At 48.4% G+C, this 21,702-nt stretch overlaps 1 protein-coding gene across 2 annotated transcripts in view; it reads right to left on the bottom strand.

Annotated features, from left to right (window-relative positions):
• Positions 1-21,702, bottom strand: part of ZBTB16 (zinc finger and BTB domain containing 16) — a 173,304-nt gene that overhangs the window by 78,446 nt on the left and 73,156 nt on the right. For both annotated transcript variants that reach the window (XM_049778677.1, XM_049778676.1), the window contains exon 2: positions 2,921-3,018. In XM_049778677.1, coding sequence (XP_049634634.1) covers positions 2,921-3,018 — 98 coding nt within the window. The remainder of the gene's footprint in view (positions 1-2,920; positions 3,019-21,702) is intronic.

The raw sequence follows: 21,702 nt of genomic DNA on the forward strand, positions 1-21,702 counted from the left end.
CGCAATGAGTCCCTCCTGGGCCTCTTTTCTCCAAACTTCTGGCCCAGGGCGGAAGTGTCAGCAGGGTATGACCAACTTCTGCCCCCCAAATCCAGCCCATCCAGAGATTTCCAAATGATCTAGTCTCCCTCCCCTCCTTTTCAGGATTAAGACAAATCACTGAGCATTTCATTGCCCCAGAATTCCTTCTTCCTTTAAGCCAACACACAGAAAGCACCACTCCAGTTGCATCTAAGGTTTTCACATACCCCTATCACAGCAGTGGAATCCAGGAGATAGCACCACTTTGGGGGACACTAAGCCTAGCCCCTCAACCTCAGCTCCCTGCCCAGACTTCTCCAGAGGCATTTCCATTGCTGGTGGGAAACAAGGGGGCAAGGCAGGGGAGCCCATTAATTCTGGAAGCCTCTGACTAAGCCACTGTTGCTCTTTTATTTTGAAGGTGTCTCAAGTCTCAGGGGAGGAGTGAGAGGGAATTGGGAACAGGTTCTGGGCTGCTAGTGAAAGGGAACTAAGGTGGGATCACCCCACCCCACTCCACCCTCCTCCATTAGGGACTTCCTCCACAAGGGCTCCTGCAAGAACTTTCCAGGCACCAAGCCTGTGACACAGGCCAAAGGAAAGCAGGGCCCATTGCCGTAAGTGCTGCGGCGCAGGGGACCCTGGAGAAGTATGCACACAGGTAGACTCCTATCTACAGCACTTATCTTGTCTGAGCTGAGGATCCTGACCGTGTAACCTGACCGTAAAACACTTCCTTCCTCCACACTCAGCCATGTGCTTTGTGGGGACAAACTCACACTTAGCCAAAATGGGGCAGGGGCACCTGGCTGCCTCCCAAGGAAGCCCCAACACAGTCTGAGCCCCACCTGCAGCAGAAGGCCGGAGTGGGGGAGAGGTGTGTGTTTAGGTATCCCCAAAACTAGGTAAAGGTCTACAGCACGTTGAAGGGGTGATGGGCACCTCTCTCATGGTCTTTGTAGGGAAGAGCCAGGGAATTTCCTTTTATGGGGACTCCAATCACATTCTCTCAGGGAATGAGGCAGGTGGCCAATGACCAAACCTAGAGCCCAGAGCCAGGGAACTAAGTCATGTGTTGTCAGAACCCTAAATCAGAGGAAGGCAGCACCCCACCCAAGCCCAAAGTTTCTGACACACAAGAGGAGGCCTGAAGAGCTGTGGCTAAGAGGTGGCTGACTCTGCAGCAGAGCCCTGGAGCATCTCAGAAGATGGTTAGTTCAACCAACTCCATCCACGTGCATAACCATGGACTCAGGATGCCAGTAAGCAAGGCTGGCCTGCAAGCAAAGCAGGTGATAAGCAAGACTGGCCAGAGTATCAGGATTGAGAAAGAATGGGATAAGAGGAAACGGGGAGACACAGGCCCAAGGAAGTATAAGTAGACCCACTTGGAAGGGCCCAACCCCTTTCAGAGACCACGCAGGGCCATGAAGCAGGCCGGGAGCAAGACCCCTCTTCTGTGTAGGCGCAAAGCTCATGCAACCCACACTCTGGCTTGAACAGACAAAGCTATAGGGAAGCCAGACTTAAGGGTCAAGTTCAAGACTCAGAACCAGAAGAGCACAAGGCAGGGGTACCTGGACTTTGGGCCAAGGGAGAACAGGTGGGCAGGTAAAGAGGGTTCAGGGGGGTTGGGGGATAAGAATGCACGAAGACATATGGAAGCAGGGGGCCTCCTGAGAGAGATCAACCCCTGCCATGGCCCAATCCCTAGATCTATGGGAGAGAAAATGAAAGCAGAAGCGGGCAGGGCCTGTGAGGCAGAGAGGGTAGCATCTGGTATACCCCTGAGCCACTTTGATGCCAAGGTCCCAAAGGGCATTCATACCCCACACCCCTCAGGGAGAGACCCATGATGGGCTGCAAACAGCCAGCCAGGCTGGAAGATTCTAGAAAAAAGTGAAGGGCATGCAACCCAGGATGTGCACCCCAGAAGGAGAATGGAAGATGGGGAAGTGGCAGCAGAAGCACCATTTTTGTGGAGAGGCTGGTGGTAGCGAACCTTTCCCGTCACTTGCCACTTAATATGAGAAACACAGTGAGTGGGCCACTCTCAGAATCACCCTAGCAGAGATGCGGGAGCCGAAGACCAGACTGCCGAAGGCCACACACAGCACAGCAAGCACTGAAGTCCCACTGCTTCATTCACAAACACCCCCACGGCCAGGAGGCCAGAGAACAGGCAATGCGTGTGTCTGCTGGAGTGAGGCCAAAAGCAGAGAGAAAGGCCAGAGAGAGAAAGCCCGTCCTCCCTTCTCCCCCCAGACATGCCTCTGAGAGGGCACAGCAAGGGAAGCCAGGCAGGGAGGGGCATTTGCAGGGTAAGGGGGACTGAGGCCTCCACTGCTGGGCATGGGAGCTCCCTCCCATCTCCATGAACTGGGCCCGCTGGGTTTCAAGCGCTTCTCCCCTTTCCATGCCTCATGGGGCAGAGTCACTTTGCCCAACGCGAGCAAAAAAATACCAGCCGCTACACGGCCGACCCCACTAGAATTGGATAAAATTAACTTGCAAAAGACAGCACGCGGTAACTAGCTTTGTGTTCCAACCTTTCTATATCTATTTAATTAAAGGCTCCTGTATAATGTGAACCCAATAGTCAGATTCATTAGACAGCCAGAACCTAATTCCACAACTGTTTTGCTAATGAAACTGCAGTCTACTCCGGAAGGTGGATCAGTCGGGGCATCAGGGGCCAGAGACGCCCTGGACAGCCCATCCTGGGGGAGCAGGAGGGCGGCTTCATGCCAATGGTTATGCCAGGAAGACAAGTCAGTGTCACTGAGTCTAGGAGGAAGGGCTCCATGGGATAAGGGGAACCTAGGCCCTAGGGGGAGTGCCAATGACTGGCAAGGGGGGTGTCTGTGCTCTGAAAATCAAGCAGGGCATCCTCGCCTACCTGAATGAGCCAGTAAGTGCATCCTCAGCCGCAAACTGTCCAGGAACCGTTTTCCGCAGAGCTCACAGCCGTAGGTCTTCATCCCACTGTGCAGCTTCCTGGAGGGAGAGGAAAAGACAGGTTGCTGGGTGCTGGGTCCCCAAAAGGCTGGTCCACCCTTACCTGCCAGCTCAGCAGGCCCCTATGGCGGCAGTAGGGGGAAGATCTCCCTTCCCCCCTGATGGACACACTCGCTGCCTCCTCAGACAGCTGCAATTGCCCCCTTTATCCATGGACTGCTGCCAAGGAAGCATCTATTCCTAGTCCTGTCCAAAGGCTGGAAATACAGGGCCCTTCCCACTGTGAGCCCCATCAGCACTCAGATCTAAGCAAAGACAGCAGACAAGCATCCAGAGAGGAAGTCAGAGGCGTCAGAGATGGTAGAAAGTTCCCAGACAACAAAGCTGATCTCAGGGGTGCCAGGCCTCTGTCCTCTGTCCCTACATTGCCCTCACAGCACCATGATGCCCACATGCTCAATCCTCTTGACAAGTCATATGGGGCTGAGGTGCAGCATCCCCTTGGCTCACCAGTCCCCAGTTCCCCCCGCTTCTGCACAGGAGGCTCTGAAGAAGCCGAGGGGTGGAGTATGGTCTTTAAGGGGATGCTTCTCTAGGGGGCTCAAGCTGTTTTCAGAGCTACAATAACTCCCCACATTTTCCCCCATACCCAAGTCCAGCTCCCTGAGCAATCTTCCCTTTATTTGGGACCAGAGGTTGAGCCCTGATAGACTTAAAGAAACCAAGGAACATCTGCAAACACAAAGGAGGATCTTTAGCTTCCCTGAAGCACTTTCAGAACCACTGTCTGGTATGGTCACAGGTTTTCCCAGGTGGGCATGGCCCCCAAATCCAGAATGCAAGACTTTGCACACCGACTTCCAGTCCGGGGCCTTTCCCAGTGGAATCACACAGGCCAGCAGGGGAGCTGATCAAGAGCTGAGTCCTAGAAGGCTCATTATTCACCATTCATGCAGTGCCCAGGCATGGAGATACCAACTGCATGGGGGTGAGAAGGAGAGGGCTATCTGGCCCAGACACCAACTCTCCTGCCACCCACACTCCGATTCTCATGCCACGCCAATGAAGAACTGCCACCTCTCCAGGGCCTGGGCACTAAAAGACGAGGAGGGGTTGGCAATGGCAAACATCAGGGAGATGGGGCTGGAAAATGGCTGGGGAGCGCATAGGTGCCCATGGAACCAAGCGCCTATGACCACCACCAGGACAGTCAAAGGCTCTAGAGCTACTGGAACCAACACTGATGAAGTTTCAATGGAAAAAAGATTATGAGACACTCAAGCTGGCAGCGTCAGTACCCCAAGCACAAATCCAGCCACCCCCTTGCAAATCCCACAACGGGAATCCAGCAGTGCCAAAGCCGCATGAACCCTGGCAATACCACAGGCCACTGTGATCTGAGGATGGCTCGTGGGGGTCTGGGTGTCATCACAAGAGTCAATTCTGTCTAGTCCCCCTTGCCCAATCACATTTGCTTTCACTGTCCCCATGCCAATGGCAATTAACGATTTCTCAATCACTCTCTCACATACACACACACACACACACCCTCATTCACCACAATGTCATGGGCCCCACCCCAGAGTTATCTTCTGCCTGGCCACCACCTGCCCATCCCAAATGAGCAAGTCACAGGACAGAACATTGTATTGAAAGTTCTTAACCCAACACTAATACTGCTACGTGTACGAACAGCACTTGGGCGTGTGTGCTGGGGACCTGGGCACAGGCATGATAGCTGAGGCCAGGGAAGAGGTTTGCTCTCCTATGAACTGGGGGTGGGGGGATGAGCAGGCAAAGGACCAGGTACAGAGCTGGGGATCCTGATCACTCAAAATAAGAGTCCAGAGGGCAAATCCCCAAACAGGGTCTTCCTGAAGGACCTCAAAACACAGACTCTGGGCTCAAGAGCCAGTTTGGGATCTATCCTTCAGTTCTTCTCCATGTGCATGACAAGGCCTCACCATATGAGATCACCTTTCTGGTCATCTCATGGTCATTTGCTTTTTGTTCCGCATGGGGTAAAAGCCCAAACACTGTAGGGTCAGGCTGGGGTGGGGGACGACACAGGCAAACCACCAGGACTCCTAAAGCCTCAGCCTGACACAACTGTAAAACTTATGGGGCCCTGAACATCACATTCTCACAATTTCTGTGGTATCCAGAGATGCAGGCCATGATAGAAAGGTCCTCTCTCTGTGATGCCAATGTCTGACCATTGAAAACTGTTATCCAGATCTCCCAGGCTTTTCTCCAAGGGGACACATTCCACTGGTGTGTCATCCTCAGCAGTCATCAGCAAAAACTGACACTAACCCCAGAACTCTATCCTCAATATAAAACCTTCTGCCACAGACACACCCGAGTTTCCTCCTTGACTCACTTGCTGCCTTCCTTTCAGAAGCCCTCACCCGGTTCTTCCCCCATCAACATCTCCCTCTACCATTCTGGTGTGCCCCCCCCCCTTTTCCTGACCTTCAGAGACCCAGGAACCCTGTGCTGGCTAGTCTCAGAGGTGATGGCCCTGTTCTGCTTCTAACCACGGACTCGGACCCGACAGGTTCCCAGAGGTGAGAACAGCACGTGTCTCCAAGTGTAGAACAAAGGTCCTGCTCACTGGCCAAGCACATCAAGTTCAGAGTCGAATAATGGAGCACTTCAGAGGCCTGGGAGCTCAACCAAGCCCGGCACTGGCTTGCTGGTCCCTTTAATTATTGTTCAAACACCAAAGAGGAAAAAAATGTGAAAAGGTGGAGACTTTGCATTCAAAGGGAAAGGAAATGGCAGAGAAGAATATATGAGTGCATTCAAGGGACTTGGCTCCTGCAGACTCTCCATGGCGCAAGCTGCCAGTCCAGGTGGAAACAGAACTCCAACTCATTTTTGGAGCAAAAGTGCAAGTTTGTATAAAGTCATGGTCTTTCACTCTTCAGGCCACAACCTCTTCCCCCATGATATTGTGCAACCGGGAAGCACTTTGATCAAAATGGAACTTCAGTCTGCTCCTGCCTTACCACAAACACGCCTATGTTCCCAGTTGGATCCAGTTTTTTTTTTTTCACCAAGTGCCGTCTGAGGCCATCTGAGGTCACCAGCTCTCTCTCAGGGAAGGACAGAGGATGACTTTCATGTCCCTTCTGCAGAACCATCTTGCTTCTTGCCCCCTTCTCCATGAAGTATGATGGCAGAAAACAACCCAGTTGTGGTCTAGTGGTTTAGATAGCCCATTCTCTACTCTTCTCTGCAACCCCCAGGCTTCTCTGTCCCCTACCACCTACCCACTCTGGGAATAAAGGCTCAAGTTCTCTTCCCACCCCCGTGCTGCTCTAACACAGGTAAAGCTATTGAGTCATCCCAGCCTGAATGCAACTGATTTCCACATTTGGCCAGAAAGCACAGAAAAAATGGGGCAATGGGGTTTAAGCTAGTGTGTCCACTAAAAACTGCATTTTGATGAGAAATTAGGGCAAAACAAAGATGAACTTCTTAACAAGTAATCACAAAGAAAGAATCATTTTTTTCTCACTGCTTCCCAACCACCATCTCTTAACAAGGAAAACCATGCCAGGAAGATTCACATGAATCCAAACTTCTTCAGGCCTAAGAACTCAAACATCCCATCTGCTTCAGACTATTCAGGATATAGAGGAAGTCATCCTGTCACTTTTCCTTTCCTTCCTAGAGCCAAATTTAAGGGACTGCTCAATACTGCCAAGAAATTCCTCTTATCTAAGGTAAGATCCAGGCATCTCACCTTTCATCTTAAAAATATCCCAAGTACATGGGATTGGAGAGACGGTATAGCAGGTAAGGTGTCTGCCTTGCATGACCGTGATTCAAGTTTAATTCTAGGTATCCCATATGGTCCTCTGAGCTCCACACTGAGTGATCCTTTGAGTACAAAGTTAAAATCAGGACCTGAGCACTGCTGGGTTTGGACCCAAAAACAAAATTATTACTAGTAGTTTTATTAGCAGTCTGTATCCCTTCCCACAAGGGTAAACCCTGTCCAGTAGGTCTCTAAAGTCCACCTAAGGAAGGCCACTGGGTCAGAGTTCTGGCTGCCCTTCACACTTATCTTTCATCCACAGGACAAGTCTTCACCATCCCAGCCTGCCTAGAGTGAGTGGCAGAAAGGAGAAACCAACACCAAGCTCCTTCCTCCCTACCCAATTGTCAGCTGTCACTGCCACTCCAATGAGCAACTGCTTTGCCAACATTCAGCTCAACACTCTTCTCTCAACTCAAATAGCACATGAATCAGAGAAAAGAATCCCCTCCCCCGAAAAAACATAGCCTGCCCACCTCTCCCATGAAGGAAAACTGAGTGAGGGGCAAGCTTAATACATCAGCCAGGGGCTTCCAGAAGCCTCATTCTTTTCATTTAACCAACCAGAGAAAAGATAAGTTGTCTTGGCTTACATTTGAAAGGAAGCACATGGACATCCCACAGCTGCCACCATGTCAGCCAGTGTCACAGACTTAATAGTCTTATAAAGGATGCAAGCCAAGCTGCAAAAAAAAAATCACAGAAGCACTGGTCTTCTGGCTGATAACTCTGGGTTTAATTTTGGGAGGGAGTGGGCTTTTAAAACCTCTGCCCCACCAAAGCCTCAGCAGCTGTACCCATACCCCATAATGGCCGTCATGTCAGAGGTCAATTTCATCACTTCATGGCCAATATCTATAATGATGCCTAACAGACAAAATCTCCAGACACACCAGTTGGGGGGCTTTTCTGAGAACTCTGGGATCTTCTCAGAGTGGGGAGGCAGCCTCCTTTCCCCACCCTTTATTTCCAGAAGCCTCAGAATACACACCCACATCCCTCCGCAGCTGTTGTGTAAGCCCATTGGCCCATTTCAATAGACCAGGAGATTTCTAGCGTGTTGCCACAAATGCGCCTGCAAGACACCTCCAAACTCCTCGACTCTGATGACTGTCTGACTGTTCAGTGGGAACTCACCCAAGTAGATGGGCATGTCGCATCCAAGATAATTAACCTCAATAAATAAACACAACAGGCTCAATAAGCAACAAATACCCTACTAAATCTTCAATGACTTAATGACCACATTATGTAAGAATTTTTCACAAATTTTCTTTTCCTGAAATACTTTTCTATTTCATTTAGTTTCTATCGCTTGTTACAACTAAATGGCTAACAGAAATAATTGTAACAAGCAATATAAACTAAATTATTTTGTGCCTGCCAACGAGGCAGGCTTGGAGTAGAGAGAGGGAAACTGGGGACATTGGTGGAAGGAATGTTACACTGGTGGTAGGACTGGCACTGAACACTGAACAACTGTTTACGAACAACTCTGTAAATCAAGTGTTTACATTAAGTAATAAAATAAAGTCACTTAAAACTGAAAAGGGGGGGAGAGAAAAGTTATTCAAGTATCAGGATTTACTTGTAAAACAACTTTGAAGGAGAATGCAAACTCTTCCATCTTTGTTCCAATTTTCTTTTGCTTTTCTTTTTTTTTTTTTTTTTTTTTTTCTTTCTGGTTTTTGGGTCATACTTGGCTGTGCTCAGGGGTTACTCCTAATTTTGAACTCAGGAATCACTCCTGGTGAGCTCTAGGAACCAAATGGGATGCTGTGGACTAAAATCTGGGTAGCAAGACGAATGCCCTACCCACTATACTATCGCCCTGACCCATCTCCTGTCCTTTTGGGGGAAATTAAGAATGAGCTTCTGGGCCCGGAGAGATAGCACAGTGGTGTTTGCCTTGCAAGCAGCCGATCCAGGACCTAAGGTGGTTGGTTCGAATCCCAGTATCCCATATAGTTCCCCGTGCCTGCCAGGAGCTATTTCTGAGTAGACAGCCAGGAGTAACCCCTGAGCAACGCCAGTTGTGCCCCCCCCCCAAAAAAAAACAAACAAACAAACAAAAAGAATGAGCTTCCAAAGCAATGCTCCTGGTGTTTCTTGGCTAACATTAGACTCTGTTCAATGTGAGTGGCCAATGATTGCTATACTGTTAGATCCTTAAGGTCTTAGGAATTATCTGGGCCTCCCCAACAGTGCTCAGGTGGCAATGAGCAAAGCTCAGGGAGCCATGGGATGCCAGGGATCAAACTGAGGTTGGTGACATGTAAAACAAGCACTGTTACCCTAGAATTTCTCTCTAGCCCCCTTTGGGATATTCTGCACATGTCCTTCAAAAGGGTAGGAAAACTCTCCTCAAAAACCTAGTAAAGGCTTCTATGCTAAGCCCAAACATTGGCCATCTGGAGACTCATGGCCTATCCTCTGACTTCTCTGAATGACAGTCTATTACTGCCTATGGAGGCATCTGAATTCTACCATCAGTGACATATTCTGTCTGCCTGATTCATTAGTCATCTCTGTTGTTCTGATGAATTATGTGGGAACATCAAGTCCACAATTCAGGACTAGGCTGTTTATAAAAGCTCATTCTCAAGATGTTTCTTGAGAATAGGAACCAGAATCTGACAGACACCCCCAATTTGCTGGACACAGGTGTAGGAATCTCAAGCAGACACTGGAGAGAGGCTGTTGCCAATTACCTGAGACAAAGAGACACTAACCACTGAACTCCATGTGGGACTGCCAGGAATCAAGATGGAGGACAGGCACCCGGAGAAGAAAAAGCAGAAACAATACAAATCTTGCCTAGGAAATGGGTCACTTCATTTTCTCAAGGCATAAAGGAAATCATCCTTTTACTCACTTTTTTTTCCTTCTTTTTTAATGTTGAGATTAGACAGTCATTTGACAAGCTGCAAATACTTAGCTTGGTATTACCACAAATTATCCTGCGAGCAATAGAGTTCGTGGCTCCCTGACTAGTCAATATTAATAAACATTACCGAATGCTTTTACAACACAATTTATTTTTTAATACAGCTCTTTATGTATGCCATAAAGTAAATATACCAGTAAAAGGCAAGGATTTCACACAAGAGATTAGGAAAAGCGAGCAAGGACTAAGCGAGTACCAGTTAACACCTCCTGTGCCGACACAGGATGGGATAGACACGTTAGAGAGAGACGCAGAAGACGGGGCCATGTAGTCACTGCAGTCCCTTTTCAAGATAGAGGTGTGGGTACTGTGAAAACACCAAAGAAGGTATATGTAGTGTTTTGACAGTGTGACATGTGACTGGAATACTGGGCTTGAGGCAGGAGAGCTGTTTTTCACTCCAGCTCCAAGACCACAGCTCCATCAATGACTTTGGCTGGACCACTCACCCCTGTGGGTTTTGGATTTCACCTCACACCTTATGGAATAAGTATCAGTAGCTTCAGATGATCTCTCTCACATCCTTTCCATCAGGGTTAGGACTCTAGAGGGCAGTGGGCCTTGACTAGCTGGGCTCTTATCTCCTTCTCAAAGGCTACAGAGGCTTGACTCATCCCTCATTCTCTGCCACAGAGCCCGGAGCACAGGAGGGAATCTGCCTTTTTGGTGAATAAATGAAGCCACAAACACAGAAGGAATTTCAGTGAGAAAAATGTACAAGTTTTCAAAACCCCTCCTCGCAACCACTAGAACTAGGATAGTTGGAAACAATACCTCTGCACAAAAACTGGGTACTGAAAGGAAATAAAGCGATATGCATGATACCTCTTCAGTAACAAAATTGCAAACCATAGTGCCTAAAAGGAAAAAAAAAAATAGAAAAATATCTGCCATAGAGGTAGGCTAGGGCAAAGGTGGGGGGGGGGGGAACCAGGAGAATTGGTGGCAGAAAATGAACACTGGTGAAGGGACAGGTATTGGAACATCGTATTCTATATCTCATAGTGACTTAAAAAATATTTAAGAAATCCCTTAGGTCCCTGGAGAGAATTCAGAGATTAAGCCACTTGTCTTGCATATAACTGACCCTAGTTCCATCCCTGGCACCACACAGGGTCCCCTGAGAACTGCCAGGAGTAAATGAACCCTCAGCACCACTACCTCAGCATCACAGGGTATGGCCTGAAAACAAAAAATTACTTATTTTTTGCTTTTGGGTCACACCCGGTAGCACTCAAGGGTTACTCCTGGCTCTACAATCAGAAATCGGTCCTGGTAGGCTCAAGGGACCATATGGAATGCCAGGATTTGAACCACCATCCTTCTGCATGCAAGACAAATGCCCTGCGCCTCCATGCTATCTCTCCAGCCCCAACCAAAAAAAAAAAGTTAAGTAAATAAATAAACCTACACACATACACATGAGATGAATTGTACAAGAATTATCCAAAAGAGGCTTCCATGGTGCTTTTAGAAAACCATGTGTTTGTCCATGATCTGGGGTCAAGGCCAGCCTGGACCCATGCAAAGGGTGGCAAGACACGTCTTAGAAATAGGAGAACAGAAAACAGCCTTCCCCAGGGCCACAAGTACCGCCTGTACAGTGCTTTCAGATAAGGCTTGTGGTGTGGAAATACGATGTCACAATGGACAAAGCCACCCCCTAATCTTCCTGCAGCAACCGCTCCAAAAAGGATCTTCACGGCTGTTGAGCACCAGGAGGCCTGGGCTCTGGCTGTTCTGTAACTCGGCCTTTGTTTTAAAATACCGAGTTCTCCCAAGTCATTTATTTGAAATATCTCTATCAACAAATTTCACCAAGAACAAAAGTTTTTCATTTGTGCGCTGGGTTATAGGGTGATCTTATCGCACACAATCTCATACAGTCTCTTTCAACAAGGTCTTAACGTGCTTATCAGTGGACTTCCTGGTAGCCAAATATGATTGAAATGTTCTATTTATGCTCACTGGATTAAGGACATGTTGCAAAACTGGACAAAAACCTGGCAGATGTAAGCAAGGTATTACAGCCCTGGCAGTTAAGATCTGAGAGGAAAGGATCAATACACACTTTTGTAGTTTTCTATTTCTTTCTTTCTTTTTTAAAATAAAGCATGCTTTTTAGGGGAAAAAAAAGCAAGAGGGAAAAATAGTAAAATGCCTGAAGATTTACCGCGTCTCAGAGCTTTTCTTCCAAACCCCAAACGGGGCACCGTGATACATGTTTCATGATGTCAGTCCAAGGGAAACAAAAATAAATCCCAAATATTCCCTCCAGATGCTAAGCGGCCCTATAAGAGAACTGAGCTATGGTTATGGATTAACAGGGTTTTGTTTTTGTTTTTCTCGCTCCCTTGTGAGATTTTTCCAAACAAGTTCAAATATGCGATTTCTGAGAAAACTGTGCTAAAAAAAAAAAAATCTCTGGATTTATCCGCCTTTATCTTGCTGTCCTGGCCAGAGAGTGGAGCGGAAATGCGTCTCTCCTGACTTTCTGGCCTCAGTTTCGCATCTTCTCACTTCAGCCAGGAAGCCAACATGCTGCCTTCCAATTTCACAGACCAGCCCGGCTCCTCCGAGATTTGAAAATAACGAAGGTTTACTAAAGGGCCTAAGAAGAAAGTTCCTGTGGAATTAAAATGCTCCTAGAAAATCTTCTTAATGTATATTGCCTCATTCTTTCTGCTTTAGTACACTGAAAATTAAATTACTTTTCTATGAGGATTCGGAGCGTCAGAGTCATCATTCCAAGCATCATTTATGAACAGAGATGAGAGCCGGGGACAGGGGAATGTGCAGGGAAACCCCACCCCAATGTGTGAAGGTTATTATCATGCGAATAAAGGGGAAGATGCAAAAATCAAAACAGTCTCTTCCTTGCTGCTTGCCTTTTGCTTTCCTTTTAGAAAAAACAGAAAAATTCATCTCATCTCCTGAAGTTTCCTACTCACATCGCCAATGCATGCCTGTATCCCAGCTGCCTTGCAAGGGCTTTCGGGGTCTCACCTGGAAGGAATGGGAGGTTTGTAGGGAATCTTTAAAATCTAATTAAGGGCTGGAGAGATGGTACAGGAGCTACTGCCTCACACAGAGCCAACCAAGATTCAACTCCAGTCACTGCATATAGCCCCTTGAGCAAACCCCCCCCCCCCAAGTTTCATTCCTTGAATATCTGGGTGTGGCCCTCAAATTTGTTTTAGGGCTGGCAAGATTGAACAGGGGTCAAAGTGCTTGCCTTGTATGCAGTTGCCTAGGTTTAATTCCTGGCATTCTATCATCCACAGAGCACAGAGCTGGAATTATCCCCTTAATAGTGCTGGGTCATGGAGACACGCACACAGACCCATAAAATTTCTGTCAAAATGCACTTCCTTATGACGTATTCCCAGCAGACGTTTGATTCGTTGCCTAGGTGACACACTGCTCTACCTGAGGCTGTGTCCAATTTTCTCTTAGTCAAGAGTGAAGGAAACCTGAACATGTCGGATGTGGGAGAAAGCCTGGAGGAGGGAAGCACAGAAGCTGATGGAGCCACATTCCTATTACCTGCCCAAACGAAGAAAGACTGTCCACAAGCCTGATACCTGCCCTATGAAGGCTCAGGAAAGTCACTAGTGAGAGAAAAGATAAAGATAGTTCAACACCCAGAGTCCCCTGATTCTAGCTGCAGACAAACCGAAACAAGAGCCAAAGGCAGGCACCCAATTTCAGGATTCACTGATACTTTCCTACAGGAACCATGCATGTTCTAACTCCTGAGCCCTCCTATGTTCCAGACTTGGGGAAATGAAGATGGGACTGAACCTATGTGGACCCCAGTCAGACCCACCACCATGCAACTGCTTTTCTATGTCCGAGCACAATACAATTCACACGGGACTTTTCACCAGTATTATCCCCTCTCCTAGACTAGAAGCAATCAAAAGGGAGAACCCTGCCAGTGCCACAGAATCCAGTCCCATGCCTGACACACGGGACACTTCGAAACAGCAGCTTTACAAGGATATTAATCACACGACCTAAAAGTCACTGTTTGGCAATGAGAATATATGAAGGAAATAGAAAGCTTGTCTAGAATACAGGTGGGGGCGGGGTGGGGAGGAGGAATATTTGGAACATTGGTGGTGGGAATGTTGCACTGGTGATGACTGAAACTCAACCACAATCATGTTTGTAACCAAAGTATTTAAATAAAAAATATTTTTAAAAAAACACCTAACTGTTTGGAAGTACACCATGGGTGGTGCTGAGTGAATTCACAGAGCCCTGCCATCACTACGACCAAAGTCAGAACATTTTTATCACCCCCCAAAAGATACAGGGTATGCCTAAGTAGTCACTCTACCATCTTCCCATGGGTTTTTGCGTCTGCTGGCAAAGAAATTGCCCAATCACACACTCTGTAGCCTTTTGTGCCTGGCTTCCTTCCCTGGACCACCTGTTTTCCAGGCTCCCAGGAGCCTGTATTTCTCCTTCAGTCCAAATGAATATTGTGCATAATATTCCACGGAATAGATAGACCACATTTCATTTAAGCTTTCATCAATCAATGGACATTTCTTTGTGTTTTTTTTTACCTTGGGCAAGTCTGCATCCATAATGAGGAACCTATACAGGGTTTTTTCTCTGTGAATGGGCTGTCATTTCTCCTGCCTTTCCACCAGGAGTGGAACTGCTGTCAGGTGATCTGACACCTCTTTGCTTATAACATTTTGCGGGAATCGTAGGGGCTTTCCTGCTGTAGTTTCCCACTCTTATCCATTCCCATCAGCAACCTATGAGGTCTCCAAATTTCTCAATACATTTTCCAACTAAATGGATAAATGAGTAGAGATACCTTGTGCTGTGAAAGCCTGCAGAGAAGGGGATAAATATTCCAGGCTCCTCAGGCAAACTGGCATCTTAATTCTGTAGACATGACGTGCCAGAGTCCTGTTTAATAGAAATCCCAAAGAAGGCTGTGTGTGTGTGTGTGTGTGTGTGTATACACAGCCATGTACATATACAGCCTTCTTATATGCATGTATATATACATATGTACACACAGAGAGAGACTATGGAATGACAAATAATGGCTCAGAAAAGGCAAACACAGTTCAAAGTGTGTCCTCTGCATTCAGCTTCTATTTCAACCCTAACAACCAGGCTCAATCACTGAATCACTGGACAAACACACACACACACGCTTCACGCTTATGGAATCCAAAAGATAAGAGCCCTGTCCCAGTGTCTCAACAGAGGGGACTCTGGTTTGGTCCGTAACTAGAAGCTTCATTGGATAGTCCTGTTGACTAGGACAAAAAGTTTGAAAATAGACTTAGGTCATAAATACAGATGCAGAAATAATGCCTAGGGAACCGTGAGATAGATCATAGGCAACCCCAGAACAAGGACTGGCCTGAGTTTGTGAGGTGCCCAGGAGGAGGCTTCCAGGAGCAGTTCTCCTCAGGGCTCCCCTAAATTTCTTTTCTTTGCCCCCCCCCCTTTTCTGTCTTTGTCAAAGGCAGCAGCCACACTGCTTTCTGCACAGGCTCCTTGCAAAGAACAAACAAACAAAGACTGGGACAGAGCAAGGCCCCTTGCAAGCTGCAGGTAATTAAAATGGCCTGTAAAAGCCCCAGCAGAAAGTACTTCAAAGAGACAGTAATTCCTGCAATGGCCAGTCAAGACTGTGTGGTGTAAAAATTATGAGTTTTCCCAATGGGGAGCTCTGTGTGAAAAGGACAGGAGTTGGTGGCCAAGGGAGGGTGACCCACACGGAGGCCGCTCACAGTCAGCGGCAGGATTTTGTGTGTGTGTGTGTGTGTGTGTGTGTGTGTGTGTGTGTGTGTGCGTGCATGCATGTGTGTGGCATGCACGCACAGGGGGCCCGGCGTTGCGCACGTGTGTGCGAAAGAACATTTATCAACAGGGAGATACTCCAACCGTGCAGGCATAGGGATAAAAGGAAAAATAAAATGAAAGCCACAAATACGCATCCTCTTCCTCCCCCCGCTGGGCCTCATTTTCACAGGCAGAAGCAGCAGGCAGCTAGCTCCTGCCTTACAAGGCTACCTCTCTGGGCCCCGTGTGCTGCAAAATACATAATCCCACCGGCTCTGGGCCCAGGGGCAGCCCAGCTCCACAGCTCCATGACTGTGTGCCTCATCTCTATAAACAGGCAGCATGCTGCGAGTCACAGCATCCCCAACAGAGGACGGAGACTGACTCAGAGCCTTCACTGAGACCTTCACATTACCTGTTCGGCATCCCTGAAAAGTACCAGCCTGCCCACCATGTGGGGCTGAGGTCCAAGAAAGTAAGTGGCTTCTCTGAGACTCACAATAGTTTTAAATTCCCAACAGAGGCCTGAGCTCAGTGGGCTATGCTCATGCTTTGCACTGAAGTTCAGTCCCTCCCAAACACCCCTGAAACACAGCACCAAGAGTAACCACTGGGTACCACATGGTTTGGTCCCCTATCCCCCTCGCCAAATGCCCCAACACAAAAAATCCAAATTCATACATGCCACAACACACCTGACAGAAGCCCGTTTTTCCCTCTATTTCCCCTCTATTTCTCTGCAGGTACCCTATGCTAATATCTACCACAGAGCAATGTGCCAGGCAGGAAAGCCTGCCCAGGCAGCTCCTGGGGGGAGAGGGTCTCCCGGGAACCCCCCTTCCACCCACACACACATTCTGCCCAGTCTCTTGCATGTGTATCTCTTGTGCTCAGCTAAATGATGCGCCACTGAGCAGAGGCCAGAGCTCCGCTTGTACTTCTGTATCCTCCCACCCAAGGAAGGGTCAGGCCTGAGAGGTGGGAAATGGGGACCGCATGTTGGCCAAAATGGGGGTTACCCAAAGGCCCGGTACACACTGGTAAACTGGGGCTAGGGGTCTCACTGGCTGTCTGGGGCTACAGGGGAAGCAAGGCAGGTTAGCAGGCTGGGCCTTTTTTTCCCATCCACAAAATCCCTCACAAATTCTACTCACCAACTCCTCCTTGACACTACTATGTATGAGTTTAAAGCACACACGTAAAAACGTCCTTTTCTATTTTTTATTTAATGAGCTTTTCATGTTCATCCCCCCTCCTCAGTAAATGAGAAAGAAAACCCAGAGCCTAGTGGAGCCTGGAAAGCCAAATAGAATCCTTTTCAATTGGCCATAACTTCCCCAAAGCGGTCTTGCTGACAACATCCCCCACCCCGCCCCACCTCACCCCTCCATGCTTCCTTCTGCCGCCCCTTCGTTCTCTCTGCTCACCACTCCAAACAAGATGCATGGATTTGGGACATTTGATTACTTTGAAGTATATATTTTTCCCTCAAATAGACTGAATACAATGGTTAGGAAATGTGACAGAAAACTATTCGGAGCCATTTATTGCCTTAATACCCACCTTTGTCCAACAGGCAGTTTTGACAACAGCGATAAATTCCAAATTTATGTCAACAGAGCATATGTTGAACACCTCATTTCTGAGCTAAAGCGGCATGCTGCCCGATAAATCACCGTTCTGTTTGAAATGAAAGTAGATTACAGGCCTGTGTTATTGAGCAGTTAGAGCTATAGTCATATAAATCAGAACTTTTAACTCTAGGCAATCCGTTGTGCAATTAACTAAAGAGCGCTTTGTCATCTCGAAGCTGGTGCGCACGCACTTGGCAGGGCTCAGAGCCACTGGGGGTGCAGAGGGGGGGGGGGGAGTTGTTCAGCCACGGGATGGCTCTCAAAGGCCACAGCCCAAACACTACAACGCTTTACCTTCAAAGACCTGGAAAGTCTGGCCCACAAACACCCCCGTAACCTTCCATGGCCTCCCGCCCACCCACCCACTGCCATTACTATTGGCCACAAAGACATCACACTGAGCATCTGTCATGAAGTCATCATTGCAAGTCCAAAGGCCTTTAAGAGCAAAAGCAAACCACTATGGAAGCTATGAAGGATTATACAAGACTCAGAGCAGCGCCTCCTACATGGGATCTCCCCTCCTCCCCATGAAGCAAATGTTATTTTTATTTCTGTTGCGTCGCCCAGGAAAGCAAGGCACAAGGACGCAATTCGCTTCCCGGGGTGCTACTGTGGGGATGGCTCGGTCTGATACCCTACCGGTTAGCAGAGCCAAAATGTTTCTGAACTGAAGTCCTACCACCTATCCAGTTCTCTTCCTGAGGCTGAGAGCCGGGGGCTGGCTAAGCCTAGGTACTGTCACCTTCCAGAAAAAGGGAATCATAGTTGCGACGTCAGAGGGTAGAGGAAGGAGCTGGTGTGTGAGAAGGGCTTGGCAGGAGGACGAGAACATGATGTGTTAAGGCTCTATTTGCTGGTGTGAACCCAATTTGAAAGAGCCCGTGTGTGTGTTGAGTTTGAAAGATGCATGCCTGGGACTTATAGGCAGGCAATCATATAATGCACCTTCAATTCAAAGAGTTGATCCTACAACAAAAATCGACCCTCGTCTCATTAATGAGAGAGAAAGGGACAGAGAAAGAATGCTAAGAGATGAGAATTTGCAGTGTGGGAAATAATCAGCAATCCCCCGTTCAGGAGTGGAAAAAGAGACAGGGCTGGTGGGCAGTGGAGGCCTCAGGGACAGGGTGAAGTGTTGATGTTCCTCTCAGGGACTCCGAAGCTATTTCTGTGCATGTAACTAATACAAAGCAGGAAGAGGTCTGAGATGAGGGAAAGAAGGGTACCACTGAGCATCATAGAGGCCAAAATTCTCCATGAAGCACAAACACACTGTACCCCCTAAACTTGGGGGTGATAGGCCCTGGGAGAGGTGGGTGGGGATGAGCTGGAAGAGCAGCTACAGATAACCTGGATACTGCTCCAGCCCTCCTGGAACCAAGGAGCTGAATGGGATCAGTAGGCCAGGTTGCTGGGGTCTGGGGAAAAGAAGAGGGCCATTGAGTAGGCTCATTTTGCACTGAGAATGAGGATGCTTCAGCAATGAGGGCTGCCTTCCAGAACAAAGCGACCAGCTGCCGTCCCTGCCAAGTATGTGTAGGAGGCTTCTGTTGCCCCAGGAGCTTCCAAGAAGGGACAGGTTGGAACCACATGCTCATCTCTATCCATGGAGCACAGGTGTTTGGCCTGGTGGGGACAAGTTTCCAGAGCCGCTGCCTCCACCTGCTTCCTCACAGATAATGTCAAGACGGCCATGAGGGCCAGCGCTCTGGTCCTGTCCTTTTAATTTTTGGCTTTTCTGGAGCCTCACCTGGCTGTGCTCAGTGGCTACTTTTGACCATATTCCAGGAACTCTGAAATGTCAGGAATAAAACTGGTGTCAGTCCCATGCACAACAAGCTCTCCACCCTCTGTACTATCTCTCCTGTTCTTGGGCTCCCCACCTTTCTCTGACACCCTGAGCTGATGACCAACTCAACAGCCTTGGCAACAGGGACAAGAATGCCCCAGTCTCAGGAGGACCAGTCACAAAGAAGCTTGTCACAAGAGCAGGGGAGTACAGTTAGGGCAGAGCAGAGACCACTAAGATTAGGAGAGGTACGAATGGTCACTCTGGACAAGAACTGGGTACTGAAAGGAGGGGATCATGGTATGTATGATACCCTTTCATAACAGTATTTCAAACCAGTTTTTAAAAAGGAAAAAAAGGAAAGAAAGAAGAAAACATTTGCCAGAGAAGCAGGGAGGGAGGGCATGAAGCAAACTGGGAATATTGGTGAGGAGAAATAATGCACTGGTGAAAGAATGGACACTGGACATAATGTAACTAAAACTCAATCATGAACAAATTTTTAATGTATCTACAGTGATTCAAAATGATTTTTAAAAAGTAATCCCCCCCCCCCCCGAAAAAGTCCCAATCTCCATAGGCCAAGGAAGAATGAGGATGACACAGAGAGAGAGAATAAAAGAAACAGGCTACAGCCCCAAAGCTTCTAACTAGTTAGAGAGAAGAGGAGACTCGCCAGTTTAGGGCAACAATTCCAGGTCTGGAGGTGAGGCCTGGGATGGCCATAGCTAGGGTAAGAAGGCTCGAAAAACCCCTCATCTCTCAAAGAGGGTGAAAGGACTCAGAAGATACCCAGGAGGCAGAAGAGGAGGAGAAGGGAGAGACATTTCCAAGAGACCTGGAACCTAAGAGACAGAGGGCAGCTGGGTAGACTGGAACAGAGAGAAGAGTCATCAGAACAGCTAAGGGGGCTGGCAAGGTGGGGTACAGAACAACAGGTGGGAGAACCTCACTGGTCCCAACAGGAAGGAGTGGGGTGAGAGGGAGAACTGTGGAGGTGAACCTAGGTCACCTTTCCTACTTTGACAGATGATGTCAAGGACTCCTAGCCACAAGATCGCCAGAGTCTTGCCACCAACAAGCAGATTCTTCACACAGCCACTCTGCACCCATCACTTGTGTCTTTATCCACAGTAGAAAACCAGCAAAGCCAGGAAATGCTGGACAGAGAAATGCTGGACAGACAGGCCACTCATACCTGCCTTGACCATCCAACAGAGGCCATGACTTATGTCAGAGAACAGAAGGAAGTGGGGGGGGGGTAGTGCAAGGAAACCTTGTGAAGATATTTAATATCTGAAAAGTGGGGGAGCAGATGAAGTGAGTGAGTTTCATTAGAAGATCATTAAGGAACTATTATAGTAAAATGAGCTCCAGGTTTCCAAATAAAGTGGGAACAATCACACTGAAGAAAGCAGCAGTACCAGCGAAGGATGCTGGAGAGGACCAGGAAGAGAAAGTAGAATAAAATAACAGATGGCAGACACGGGCAGCTCCATCCCCGTCCTTCCAGGCTGAGGGACCAGTCAGACCCAACCTTCAGGTCAAGTACAGGTAGAAGAAGCATCTCTCTGGTTTGCAGGCGTCTAAGCACACACCCCTGTCCCCATGTGTCCCTCTGAACCCCATGATTTTCCCATGAAGCCATGGTTCACTTGCCTGTGCAGTAGAGTAGGCTGGAACCAGGTTGCTATGGGAGGGGAGAGTGAGGAGGGCCCAGAGAGGCAAGAGGGAATTCTGAGCAAGTGACTCCCCTAAGAAGAAGGGGGACCCCAACTAAACATAGCTCCAGCTCCTCCACACTGCCAGTTCTCTGCAAAACTCAATGCAAGGTGAAAGCCCAGCAATGTAGGTCGGACAGTATCCTGGCTGGACAGTGGGGACCCCAGGCAAGGCAAATAGGGAATAGAGTCAAGAGTTAGAAAGATGTGGGATGGGTAGTTCAGTTCTGAAGGTGGCCCAGTCATAGCAAGGGAGAAGAGCCCCTGTTCTGAGGACCCTACAACCCAACCCAAACCCTCTGCAAGCTCCCCTGAACCCTCAGGCTCAGCAGGTCTAGAGCCACAGTCTGTCTCCTCAGACAGATCTCCCCGGGGTGAAAGCACCATAACCTCTGAGTTGTCTCAGCCACCTCAATCCCCTCCTTCTCTTCCTTGGGTCTCTCCAAGAAACCCCAGGTTATCTCTCACTTGCTTCCTCCTTAAGGAGCAGTGCAGGTAAATAGGGCTCACTCGAGAGATCCCCTCACCAGGGCAGAGATTGGGGCACCCACACTCATTCCTAGGTTGAGGTTCTCTGAGTGGCCAGTAGGCCCCAGAAGTTCTCAGAGGCCAACACGCCCCAGCTCTGCCCCTCTTCACTGGGATGAAGACCTCAGCGGTCACTGAGATCATAAGGATCTCCCAAAAGACCCCAAATTTAGTCATTCACTGCTGCCACAGAACCCTGGTTCCTCTGCAGCACACATCCTTGTTCTCTGCACGCAAAGAGAAGGGCAAGGCAAGGGTGAGCTTGAATGAAATCCACTGTTGAGAGGGCGGGGAACTCCTCCCTTCCAGGAGACACAGTCTAATTCCTGCACTAATTGTCTTGCTGGAAGCTTCTCTCCACATCCAGGCTGGAAGTATTTGAAAGTGTCATGACCTGGAAAGCTCAGATTGAATCACAGAAATATTTCATTGCCATCTGATCATATGCA

Source organism: Suncus etruscus, chromosome 8 (genome assembly GCF_024139225.1).
Source record: "Suncus etruscus isolate mSunEtr1 chromosome 8, mSunEtr1.pri.cur, whole genome shotgun sequence".
In the NCBI taxonomy this organism is placed as follows: Eukaryota; Metazoa; Chordata; class Mammalia; order Eulipotyphla; family Soricidae; genus Suncus; species Suncus etruscus.